Source organism: Dendrobium catenatum, unplaced genomic scaffold (genome assembly GCF_001605985.2).
Source record: "Dendrobium catenatum unplaced genomic scaffold, ASM160598v2 fragScaff_scaffold_266, whole genome shotgun sequence".
Lineage (NCBI taxonomy): Eukaryota > Viridiplantae > Streptophyta > Magnoliopsida > Asparagales > Orchidaceae > Dendrobium > Dendrobium catenatum.
The window spans coordinates 406,517-418,055 of record NW_021318728.1 but is presented as its reverse complement, the minus strand read 5'-3'; the positions used below and the strand labels follow the sequence as shown (position 1 = coordinate 418,055).

At 35.8% G+C, this 11,539-nt stretch overlaps 1 protein-coding gene across 3 annotated transcripts; it reads left to right on the top strand.

Moving 5' to 3' along the window:
• The first annotated feature begins 2,899 nt into the window (after nucleotides 1–2,899).
• Nucleotides 2,900–8,711, top strand: LOC110103339 (protein TWIN LOV 1). Of its 3 annotated transcripts, none has more exons than XM_020832008.2 (7): nucleotides 2,900–3,683; nucleotides 3,791–4,001; nucleotides 4,095–4,171; nucleotides 5,028–5,107; nucleotides 5,202–5,257; nucleotides 5,346–5,409; nucleotides 8,361–8,711. In XM_020832008.2, exons 1-7 carry the CDS (start codon nucleotides 3,038–3,040, stop codon nucleotides 8,517–8,519), a joined length of 1,293 nt encoding a protein of 430 aa, XP_020687667.1. In that variant the 5' UTR covers nucleotides 2,900–3,037; the 3' UTR covers nucleotides 8,520–8,711. The 3 variants fall into 3 exon arrangements, with proteins under 3 accessions (XP_020687667.1, XP_028549230.1, XP_020687668.1); XM_028693397.1 differs by having other exon boundaries at nucleotides 5,346–5,404; nucleotides 8,361–8,604; XM_020832009.2 differs by having other exon boundaries at nucleotides 2,901–3,683; nucleotides 4,107–4,171; nucleotides 8,361–8,604.
• Nucleotides 8,712–11,539: the final 2,828 nt, after the last annotated feature.

Genomic DNA, 11,539 nt, shown 5'->3' with positions numbered 1-11,539 from the left:
TTATTATTTTTTAATTTTGAAAAAATCAAATTATTTTAAGAATAAATAATATTTAGTATTTTTAATTATTTAAAAATAAAAAATAATATGAGGCGGCTACAAACGACCTGCCCCCACTATTGTTGTTGCTGGCAGCTCTCATCACCATCAATAGTCATCATCGCCAGTATTTTTTTAACTGGAACTCGTTGCCAACGCGTTGTTATTGAGTATTGTTGCGTGCGAGAATATACGCGGCGGTAGAGTTTGTAAATTCGCGTCCTACGTTTGCACGAGTAATTTCACACACAACAAAAAGAGAAAGTGAACACAATGTTTTTACGTGGAAAGCGAAAAAAAGGGAAAAACCACGGGCCTCGCCCAGTTGTAAAGTTCCACTAGTGATTTTGCAGATTATAGATTGCTGATTCGTCCCACATTTGGGATAATCATAATAACAATTTTGTTTCTCCCAGGAAGTTTACAAAATTCTGCGAATTCCTGCGTTTCCTGAAAATCCGGCAGAGTTCGCGCGTCTTCAGGCGGCAGGAAAACTCCGCGTTGGTGGTGAAGAGTGAGGAATCTCATAATTCCCCTTTCTCCTTCTCCTTCTCTTCTTCTTCTCTCTTTACTGGTCCTTTGTGTAGAATGAGGGCTCTATTTTAAGTTTTTTTTTGGAGTGGCAGCCCGTAAATTATGCTGTGAGATCAAGGGCAAACAGGGAGTGTTTGAATGGACGGCCGATATCGATCCTTTTGATCATGCACGTTGTTGGATATTGAAGCCGTTATGATGTCGGAATTCGATGTGATCTTAGGCCTGTTGGGATTCGTCTCGTCGAGCCGTTCGATTCAGAGTTGCCTCGTCAAAATCGGAAGACCGTTTTGGTACTTCAAATTCGGTTTGACCTTCTCACAGCGCTTTGAACCTTAATTCGGACTATTTGGGCTCGGATTGGGTTTGATCTTGTTGTCTTGGTTTGTTCTTCGAGACGCTTCGTTTGTGTAGATCGCTGCATCGGCAGTTCATCATGCTCCCGAATTAATTTTTAGTTCCCAACTAGCTTTTACCTCAGATTCTGCCGCATCAGCTAATTTTTGGAGTACGATCGTATTCATTGTATCTTCCTGGGTTAACCATGAATTCTTGATTGAGCTCGATTCACTTTTGACTTAAGTTTAATAATTTGATTAACTTAATCAGTCTTAGCTTGTAGCTCGAGCTTTATTCAATGAGTTGAGCCGCTCAGGAGTTCAGCCTCGATTCTTAATAAGACTACAATAACACAAGCATATCAGCATTATCCACATGCTGGTTAGTTATACTAAATCTTTTTTTTTTCTCCATTTGTGTTCATTTTAAGAGTTAACATTTCATTCTAATATGCAATAATAATAAAAAATCATTTCTAATACTTTTTATTTCCAAATAAACTCTTTACGTATGTCTCTACCTTTTTTAACATAGGTCAAATCCAATACCATATGCTCATCCTAACTGAGCAATCGAATGGCCGATCATAATTATTGTGAACAAAACCATCTAAGTGACTCTCTTTTTCTTATATGCCATTGGAGCTAGGGGTGTAATGGTTTGATTCAAGTTCAAGTACTCTGCTCAATTTGGATATGCTTGTTCATTCTTACTCAAGCTCGAGTTGCTCTACTCAAGGCTCATTTAACGAAGCTTCGATTTTTATTTTTTTTTAATACTACAATTGTTTAAAAATGTTAAAAGTATTTTAACAATACTTATTTAAAATTAATTTTGAATTATGTTTTAATTAATCGAGTGGCTCAACAAAACTTTCGAACCGCTAAGCTAGCTGAAGGCTCGTTTAAATAGAAGAGCTTTGAATGCTTGATTATATGCTCGTTGCTCCGAACTCGAGAGCTCGATAAGCATCGACTGTGAAACTCATTAACAGTTGAGAGCAAGCAATCCGTGCGAAACTGGTTCAGCTCACGTAATCCCTAACTCGCAAGCTACTCCAACTTTTTTACGTCTATACATGTTACATTTGTCTCTAAGAGTAAAACCATCTACCGCTGAGTATCCTCATCTTTGCATATTACTAATTTTAGCTTCTATTTTAACTTTTATGAAAGATAAGAATACTATTATGATTCAAGCGATTCATATTATAAATGATAAATAAAATTATAAGAAGAAAACTAAGTAAACAAACTATATAAAAAATAGAATATAATATTTAAATATTTTTTAACAACCTTGTAGTTAAAACCTTGAATGCTAATATATTTTATTTAAATATTTTTTAAAAGAGCTCTCTTGCGAGCTAATGAGTCAAATCAACGTTGGCTCAAGCTTGGATTATTAATTTATCAAGCTTGACTAACGAGCCATTTATTTAGCCTAACTAACTCATAAATGACTTGACTCTCTTACACTCTGCCTCTTTGCTAATAGTCATTGTAATCATCATTGGAATCACTATCGGCCCCATCATCGACAATGCCATTGTTCCTGACACCGGATTTCAAGCATCATATAAGATATTCAATAAAATAAAAATAATATTATTTTATATATTTAATTTTTTTATTATATCTAAAAAAAAAATAATTGAGAGTAATCCTACATGACGCCTAATTATTGATATGACTGATAAGACTATATTAAAAATGAATAATATTACTTTTGAATAAAATCTTAATAACTGGATGGAGAAAAATGAATTGAAATATTCTTATTAAAATTTAATTATAAATATAATATATAGATAGTAAAATAAATAAATTCTTAAGAAAATTTATTTATTAAATTTTAATTAAAATATCCGCTCAAAATTTGTTTCTAATTGGATGAGCATGAAGCGTCAGGTGGCTTTGTCCAACCAATTAAACAGTGAACAGACTGCTCTAATGCACATAAATAAATAGATTTATGAATTTTCGGATAAACCGCCTCGAAACGGTCGGCTTATTTCTTTAATCAGATCCTTAAACCGATTGAGCAGCTTCGAAGTAAGCCCTCGCGCTCTCGTTCTTCTTCTATTGGAGATTTCCTCACCAATCTCAGTGCTCCCTACGAGCATATGGTTGCATTTTGCTGCCTTCCGATCGGCGGTGTTGACGAGTGTTGTGCTGGGCGGGGCAAGAGCAGTTTGCCATCGCCGTTGGCGGCGGCGGTAGCGGCGATGGGAAGCAACGAGACGCATCTTCTTGAATCCCTCACTTCCCGCTATTCGGAATGGATTATGGAGGCCCTCGACGATCTGCCGCATGATCTCAGCTTCCTCATCACCGATCCGTACATAGCAGGCCACCCAATCGTCTTTGCGAGCCGCGGGTTTCTTTCGGTATCGGGTTTTTCACGCGAGGAGGTCGTGGGCCTGAATGGGAGGATATTTCAGGGCCCAGATACTGACCGGAGGTCGGTGATGGAGATTAGGGAGGCGATTCGGGAGGAGAGGGCGATGCAGATTAGTATATTGAACTATCGGAAGGATGGGACGTCGTACTGGATTCTATTCCAGCTTTGTCCGGTTTTTGGAAGAGACGATGGCAGGCTAGTTCACTTTGTGTCTGTGCAAGTACCGATCCCTCGGCGGGTTTTGAGCTGCACGCGACTTGCGGTGAGGGGAGGACTATTGTTCGGGGCGTGTAGGAATGAGGTGCGCTCTGATCTAGAGTTCCGGTGTAGTCTTCCCTTCGATTCATATGACGATTCGGATAATAGAGGTACACGGTGTTTTAGCGAAGGATCCGTTGGAATGCTGTCCGTTTAGTTACCTGACTGCATTGAGCTGATTTTGTTGAGGAATTTTATCTCATCTAGTCGATTGCAGGCTTGGAGGGGGAAGAGCGGAGGGAGGCTGGTGATCGAGAGAAGCAGAAAGCAGTAGATGGCGTTACAGAGATACTATCGAAGCTGGCGCAGTATAGTAAGCTTACGGGCAGAGTTGTCTGTGGAAATAGATGTAGTCCCAAGGCTGGCACAGCTTCTCTGTCTTCATCCTTGTGCACTTCTCTCGGTAGAATCAAACAGAGCTTTGTATTGTGAGTTTTGCAAAAACGTGTTTGTTGTAGGGCTAGGATATATCAATATACAACTGTCTTTTTCCATTGTTTGAAATGTTGAAGGATATATAGTTTGTCTTACAGGACTGATCCTCTTTTACCTGATATGCCAATCGTCTATGCTAGTGACACCTTCTTAAGTCTGACAGGTGCTTCCCTCTTCCCTTTCACGCTTTATTTTCTGGTTTGTGTAAAGAAAATGATATTATGGCTTCTTTGGGATAGCTTTTTTTACTTCTTTTTAAAGCAATTTTTTTGTAAAAAAATTCTTGAACATAAAATTTTTATACTAAAATGCTGCTTTCAAAAACAATAAAAAAGCTGTCCCAAAATAAGCCTAATAATCTCTATGGTAATCATATATTGTCATCAATTCTTATTATTGCATTGTTATCCACTTCATTTTAAAGCTGTTTGGTTATTCTGTGTGCCGCGAACATGCATGCATCCTGCATCCTTGGGAAAAAAATATATGGACTGTGACAATAAAATTCAGATTTCTCCCTTTGTTTAAATTAGAAATATTGGTAAATTTATGCCATGAAACGTGAGTTTTATATTAATAACTCTAGATTATGTTCTTGGATTGATGAACCTATTGCACATGTACTCCAAGTGAAGGGTAGGGTCAATTGGCCTTGAAAATCAAATTACGATCAATGTTTTTTGATGCTCATGATGAGATACTAATCTCAAATTGTTAGTCGTAAACTAAATGGATATCTTCTATTATTGCAATGTAATAGTACAAACTCTTTCTTTTGCACCTTTTGTGTGTGAATTAATAGTTGACTGGGTTTTTCTTGGAAGAAATCATGGCTAGTGTTGCTTGGTCAACCTTTTTACCTGTTCTATTCTCACAGCACCGGGTTGAAAGAAGAATGGGTGGTGTGATGTTATAGAACAAGGAATTCTCTATTGCGACAAAAGTAAATTTTATGTGATAGCTTCAAGATAAATTTAAGAATAATTAGGCTTAGTCAACAACTATTCTTACATCTGCAGGTTACACTAGAGATGAAGTTTTAGGAAGGAATTGCAGGTTCTTAGGCGGACCTAACACAGCTGTTGAGGCCTTGCAACAGGTATTATTGGCAGAAAAACAGGTCATCCATTTAGTGGATTTGTATTTCTTGGTATTCTTTTTATCTGATATAATATATTTATTCCATTTTGCAGATAAAAGAAAGTATTCTTGCCGAAAAAGCTTGCACAGTCCGGATTCTGAATTACAGGTGCATGACCTAGTCAATTTTCTCAGCTTGAAAAGTATTAACTCTTTTTGGGTCCTTAATCATGTTTTTTTTTTAAATTAAAATCCAGGAAAGATGGAACTTCTTTCTGGAATCTTCTACATATATCACCTGTTCGAAATTCATCTGGCAAGGTCCCATCCTTGAACTTAAACTCCTATCATCTTTTGATAACTTTAGTTTGGTTTAATTTGATATACTCTTCTGTATAAGCGCTGCTGAGAGTGTTTTGTTCACTTATTTACGCTCTTAAAACAACAAAGATCCGTCAACTGTATAATTTTTGGAAAGCTGAAAGCATACATCATTTTCTTCCTAGAAGTAAAAGTATGGATGCTTATTGAGTTCAACAATTTTAAACCGCTGCAATTTGTAGGATTCCTCTGGACAATAATTTTTAAAGGAGATTCCTTGCTGTAAGGAATGGTGAATCATCGCTTATCACAGATAGAAATCCCTGTGAATGACATGGTGTCATGCGCCAAATGTCTAATGGAATAATTGTGCCTAATTTTATTTATCTCATTATCAAAATTTGCATACACTATAGTCACTAAACATCCAAAATTTTAGAAAGTAAGATATAACTTGCATTCATATTTCACTCCAAAAGAATTATATACATTAATCCAATACATTTCAGTGCATCCAAAATATGTAACTAATTGATTGGATTAATCAAAATAAATACTTTTAACTTTGAACTTGTCCCGAACTGGACCCTGATTTCAACCCATTCTAATCTACTTAGCTTCTGCTTTCTCTTTTCCCTTTCTTGAAATAACATGTAAATAACAAAATGAGCAAACTTTTTGCTCAGTAGGCTATCCAAGTCCTATTGAAGGAATCAAAGTTTACAATTGTATTTAGATAAATACACAAAATAATAAAAGATTTCACAATTTACATTGGATAATATTTATGGGTGGAAAAGAAGATGACTTTAACATTCATAAAATATTAACATGTGATTTACTTATACTTATACACTTAATTTTATCAAAATGGTACATATAGATTACTTGGGCTTGAACATATATTTGAAATGCATTATCCCAGAATATTTCTGAACTTAAACATTACTTGAATTTGAAAAATTGCATCAGAAATATAAACCATAATGTAACTTAAGAATCACTTGAACTTGAATGTTAACATCAGAAACTTTATCTTTTGTATAACTTGACTTTGAATATAGGTGTCAATATACATTACTTGATAAACTTGTAATTCAATATATGAAATATGATATGCACATATCCCGATGCCTGTTTATAACTCTAATTTCACTTATACTTTGACTTGGTCAACTCACACTTGCACAAGGCCGATTGAGCAAAAAGAATAGATACAAAAACATATACATGTAAGGGCCCTTATAGTATTACTTGTAGTGTACTTGATCATCTCTCAGATCATCACTTCCGTCGTATGAACATGATATGCACATGCATATATTAACATGTCTAATACACATATACAACATTTAACATGAACCTGGACATACATGAATTGCCACATGTACGACATTTCAGGAGAGAATATATGTAAAATTTGCATGCATACTCAAACATTTTCCATTCAGAGCTATTCATAGAGGTTATTTAAAATATTATTTTAAAGTAATGATTGCACTGTAGTCGATGCTAGAAGTGTTAGGGATGTTGAAACAGGTTGATGAGTCTGGTTCTGGTCCAATCTGAAATTAACTTAATTCAAATTCAGTCAACCCGAACCAGACCTGTTTAATAAATGAGTCAAAAATACCAACATGAATTCGACCTGTTAGCAACCTAAATGACCCAACTTGACCTGTTAACCCATTTTATTTATTTTTTTAATAACCTATTGACTATAAATTTTAGAACATTTGATTAAAAACAAGAAGATTATACTTACAAGTAAAAAATAATATTAAGCATGTCATTTTTGGGTCAAAAAATGGGCTTGCTGGTCAACCTGAATCTGAACTGTTTATAAATGGGTTAAAAAATCTAACCCGAAACTTACCCATTTATTAACGGGTCAACCTGAACCTAAAATTTTTGGCTCGGATTTGGATCGGATTGGCAAGTCGTGTGATTTTTTGATACCTTCAAAAATGCCACATACTTTATAAAATACTCAATATTTTACATACACAAAGTCAACTGGTATAAATTTACTTTTTTACTATAAAATGATCAGAAAGAAGTATTGTACAATTTACCAAAAACTACATGATAGAAAGTTTCTTAAACTTAATAAAACCACATTTTTTTTCAAATCTACCCATACAAACTTCAAAATTGAAATCAGAAATAGGGTATTAGGAGCCTATCTTAATACAAGCAATTCCCAAAACTGGCCTAACATACGAATCCCACTCTGTGCCATCCAAATCCTAAATTTATCTTTTCTCTCTCCTCTTTTTCTCTTATCCTCTCTCTCGACCTCTCTCCCAATTTTTTTGGTGAGTGGCAATTGGAATGGGTTAAATGAAATGCTTTTAGATATTTATTTAAAAATATAAGTTTCGATTCGGCATTGTGGCGCTCCTTCCCACAGCGCCACAGCGCTCGGTGCAAAATTTTTAGATGTTGTAGATGGAGAGCTTGACGCTGCAGCACCTACTTCCAGCATCGCTGCCGAAGTACCTTCCCCTCCATACAATTTTCAGATGCTGTAGATGGAGGGCTTGACGCTGCAGCACCTACTTCCAGCATCGCTGCCGAAGTACCTTCCCCTCCATACAGAGAGGGCAACGCCATAGCAATGCCAAGCATAGCACCGCAACACTCTCAATAAACTTTTTCATTGAACATTTTCTATTCTTTCTAATTCAATTCCAAATCTTTTAGACTTAATTAAACATTTAACAATCCAAACATCACAAATATTTATCTTTTATGTGGGCAAACACAAAATTCTTACCGGGTTGGTTCTAGTAGACTAGTTTTTATAGTAGTAATTACGAATGGACTGTGATTTATTATTCAGTAGGTAAATTCCCTATAAATATTTTATCTGATTCCACTGTTGCGCACATGAAGTTGGTGAGTTGAGAGTGAAGCATCCTTTTAACTTTTCTATGTTCCATGGGCAGATTGCATTTTATGTTGGAGTTCAGATAGATGAGGGATTGAAGAATGATGAGCATGGGCTGAGCCCATCGATCAGGCAGCTTGGTGCTGTGGGTGCAGTCAAGGTAGCTGTGAGGAGCTTATCTTCAAGTGCAGGGCCATCTTCAAGGTCCACTTCATAGTATATACTGTAATTGTAAGATAGAGCAGGTAAATTCATGGCCTAGCTGCCAAATTGTACTCTCTTCGAGACAAAAAAAAAAAAAAGTCACCTGGTGCTCAAGCGCTCAATTCCAAGATCTTCTTCAGTTGTAACATGTTACATTAATAAATGAGGTTAGTTTCAATGAAAGTTGAAGCCCATCAGTTCTGAATATGTTTTTCACTACCTGCAAGCCCTTCTTTGGTTTCCACAGCTCCATTAAAAATCTCAACTCGGTTTTGTACATTCCATACAAAATAACTGACCATCATGATAAACTTTATTCTTTCGTTTTCCAAATATGAATCCGTTTATAAGATTTTGTCTGAATTAATCAAATAGTAGCTGTAATGAGAGGTCATTGCAACACACATTTCTGTTTTTGTTACGCCATTGCAATACGCAGTACAGTTTGGCTTATCCAAGTTAAGATTTTGTTAGCCTGCTTTTGAGTTAACCCATGTGATATTCAAAGATGTCCTTTTCATATATTATATAAACATTGTATGAGAATTTTTTATGTAATAATTTTGATGCAAATTTAACATTGCTGGTGATGAATTCTTCCTGATCATCATCCGCTTGTTGCCCTTGATATTAGCTTGGTTTCCCTCTTTAGAGTTTAAGTGAAGAGTTTGTGAAAATAAAGGAGAGGATTGGACCTGTTGCAATAGTGCGGGCTTTATTGCGTGAATGCTGTAGAAGATTGGAATTTCAGGGAGGGTAAGATAGTGATTGGAATCCACTTTTCATATGAATTTAGTGAGGGAGAGGAGAGATAGGGGAGATAGAATAAAGGGGAAGTCTTTGGAATCTCCTCTTATGAAGTGTTTTGAATTCCTTAATACGTGCATGCTTCCCCAAAGGGGGAGCTTTCAGTCCCTGAACTTCTCTAGCTTTCCATATCCTTCTGATTAGGAGTTCGAGCGACCTCCGGTGAGCTGTGCATGATGAGAAGTGAACTGTTGATCCAGTGCATCCCAGAGCTCGAGTTCTTTAGCAAATTTATTCACCAAGGGCTGGTGAACTGTCAGCCATCAAAACCCATATAAAATATAACGTAGATCCAAACTAGGTTGACCAGAAACCTATTCATATTTGGTAACTGCAGGGTTATCATGGATTATATTTGGAAAATGGTAAGTGAACATCATTGATGAGAGAATATAGAAGATTGTTATCATCAGATGGAATCGAAGGAATATTTCTTTTCAATTGTATATGTCATCCCAAATCATTGAAGTATTGTGTGCTCACCAAGGAAGAAGAATGCCATGCAACATCAAAAAGCTGCTCTTTCATTTCTATTGATAAAGAGCAGCCCTCAATCCAATTATCTAATCAATATTTGATGCCCATAAAAAAAAAAGATCAACCATCAAAGCTCAAGGTAAGAAGGAATCTAAGAAGATGCAAGGACTAAGGATAAGGAGCAAAGCAATTTAATATAATTTTAATTTTATGTTTATGTGTGTGTTAAATATTTTAAGAAACTTTATTATGATGATTTTGAATAGTACTACCAATTACAAAGTGAAAATGTAAAATTCAAAATTTTGATGAATTGAATTTTGGATTTTTAAATCTTGGAGGGAATGTGATGATAATTTATGTACACATATTTATTTGAATGAATTAATTCAAAATAAATATGAACCTCTACTTCATTGGCCGGCCAAGACAAGGAGATGGTAGTTATTGAAAGTTACAACACACTCTCTCTTACACTTGTGTGGCCACCTCCCCTCTCTTCTTTTCCTTCCTTTTATATAATTCAAATGTAATATGTGAAATTATTTAAGCCTGATGGAATGAAGAGAAAAATAACTTCATTGTGCTTGCAAAATTTGGAGTTTCTCTTGAGAAGAGGAGGTTTGGTGGCCGGCCTTCAAACTTAAGGAGGTTTGGTGATCTTTTTAACCTTGCTATATTGGTGAGTAGGAATTGCTTGTACTTTTTAATTAAAATTTTTTCTTTGTTGTAGAACTCTTATACAGTTACCACTTACCACCTCACTATCCCACATTGATTCCCCAACATTCTCCCCATAAAATCCCATCATAAATCCTACTTAAATCTCTTAGCCAACCTTGGACAAAATTTGACCGAGTTAGATTCTAGCCCTCATCTGACAAATCAAAACTCCTTGAAAATTAATAAGAATCTACAGGATTTTTCTTAAGGTACTCTTCTTCCATTTTCAAGTATTTTCAAGTTTTGGAGTTCCCACCATTTGAAGCCTTTAAAACAGTCATATTGTCAAAATTCATCCAGATTCCAAAACCCTTACATTGCACCTTCCTTTGTATGGAACATCAACACCACCAAATTTCCAACCTTCCGAAGGCTTATACATCATTCCTAACATATTTTGGAAGATTCACAAGCTAAAACATAACAACCCAAGTAGCCTAAACCCAATTGGGGCCACACTAAAGTTATTATCAGAGCCTAGGGTGGAGAGCTATGATGCACAGACACGGACACGACGACACGGGACACGTCAATTATTGAAAATATTGGACATGGACACGGGTTAGACACAGTATTATAGATATTATATTTTAAAAACAGTGTATAAAAATGAATAAGTATAATTTTAAAAATAATTTAGAAATAATAAGTCATTTAATTAGAATTTGTGCTTAAAATGATTAATATTAGGATGTCGAGAGTCGGGCGTTGATGTCGTTTATCAGTCATCGAGAGAGGAGATGACAATTTTGTCGAGAGTTGGGCATTGATGTTATGCAGCAAATATTAGATGCCAATGTTAATAGGGCATTTATCCTCGATGTTGAGAGGACGTTGGTCGTCGATGTTGAGAAGGCTTTGGACAAAGATGAGATGTCAAGTTGTGGGTGTAGAAATTGCTAGCATCGAGTATTAATGTAAAGACGATGTCAGACTTTGATATGGAGATTATTTTGAAAAGTTGATGTTGTAACAATGTCAGACGTCGATGTTGAGATGACATCGGGCATTGTTGTGAATTCAAAG

Excerpts from the sequence above, each read along its gene's own strand:
- LOC110103339 (XM_020832008.2), top strand. The coding sequence starts at position 3,038 with ATGGTTGCATTTTGCTGCCTTCCGATCGGCGGTGTTGACGAGTGTTGT. Across the intron at positions 5,108-5,201 it reads CTGTTGAGGCCTTGCAACAG|ATAAAAGAAAGTATTCTTGC; the intron begins GTATTATTGGCA and ends TCCATTTTGCAG. Across the intron at positions 5,410-8,360 it reads TTCGAAATTCATCTGGCAAG|ATTGCATTTTATGTTGGAGT; the intron begins GTCCCATCCTTG and ends TTCCATGGGCAG.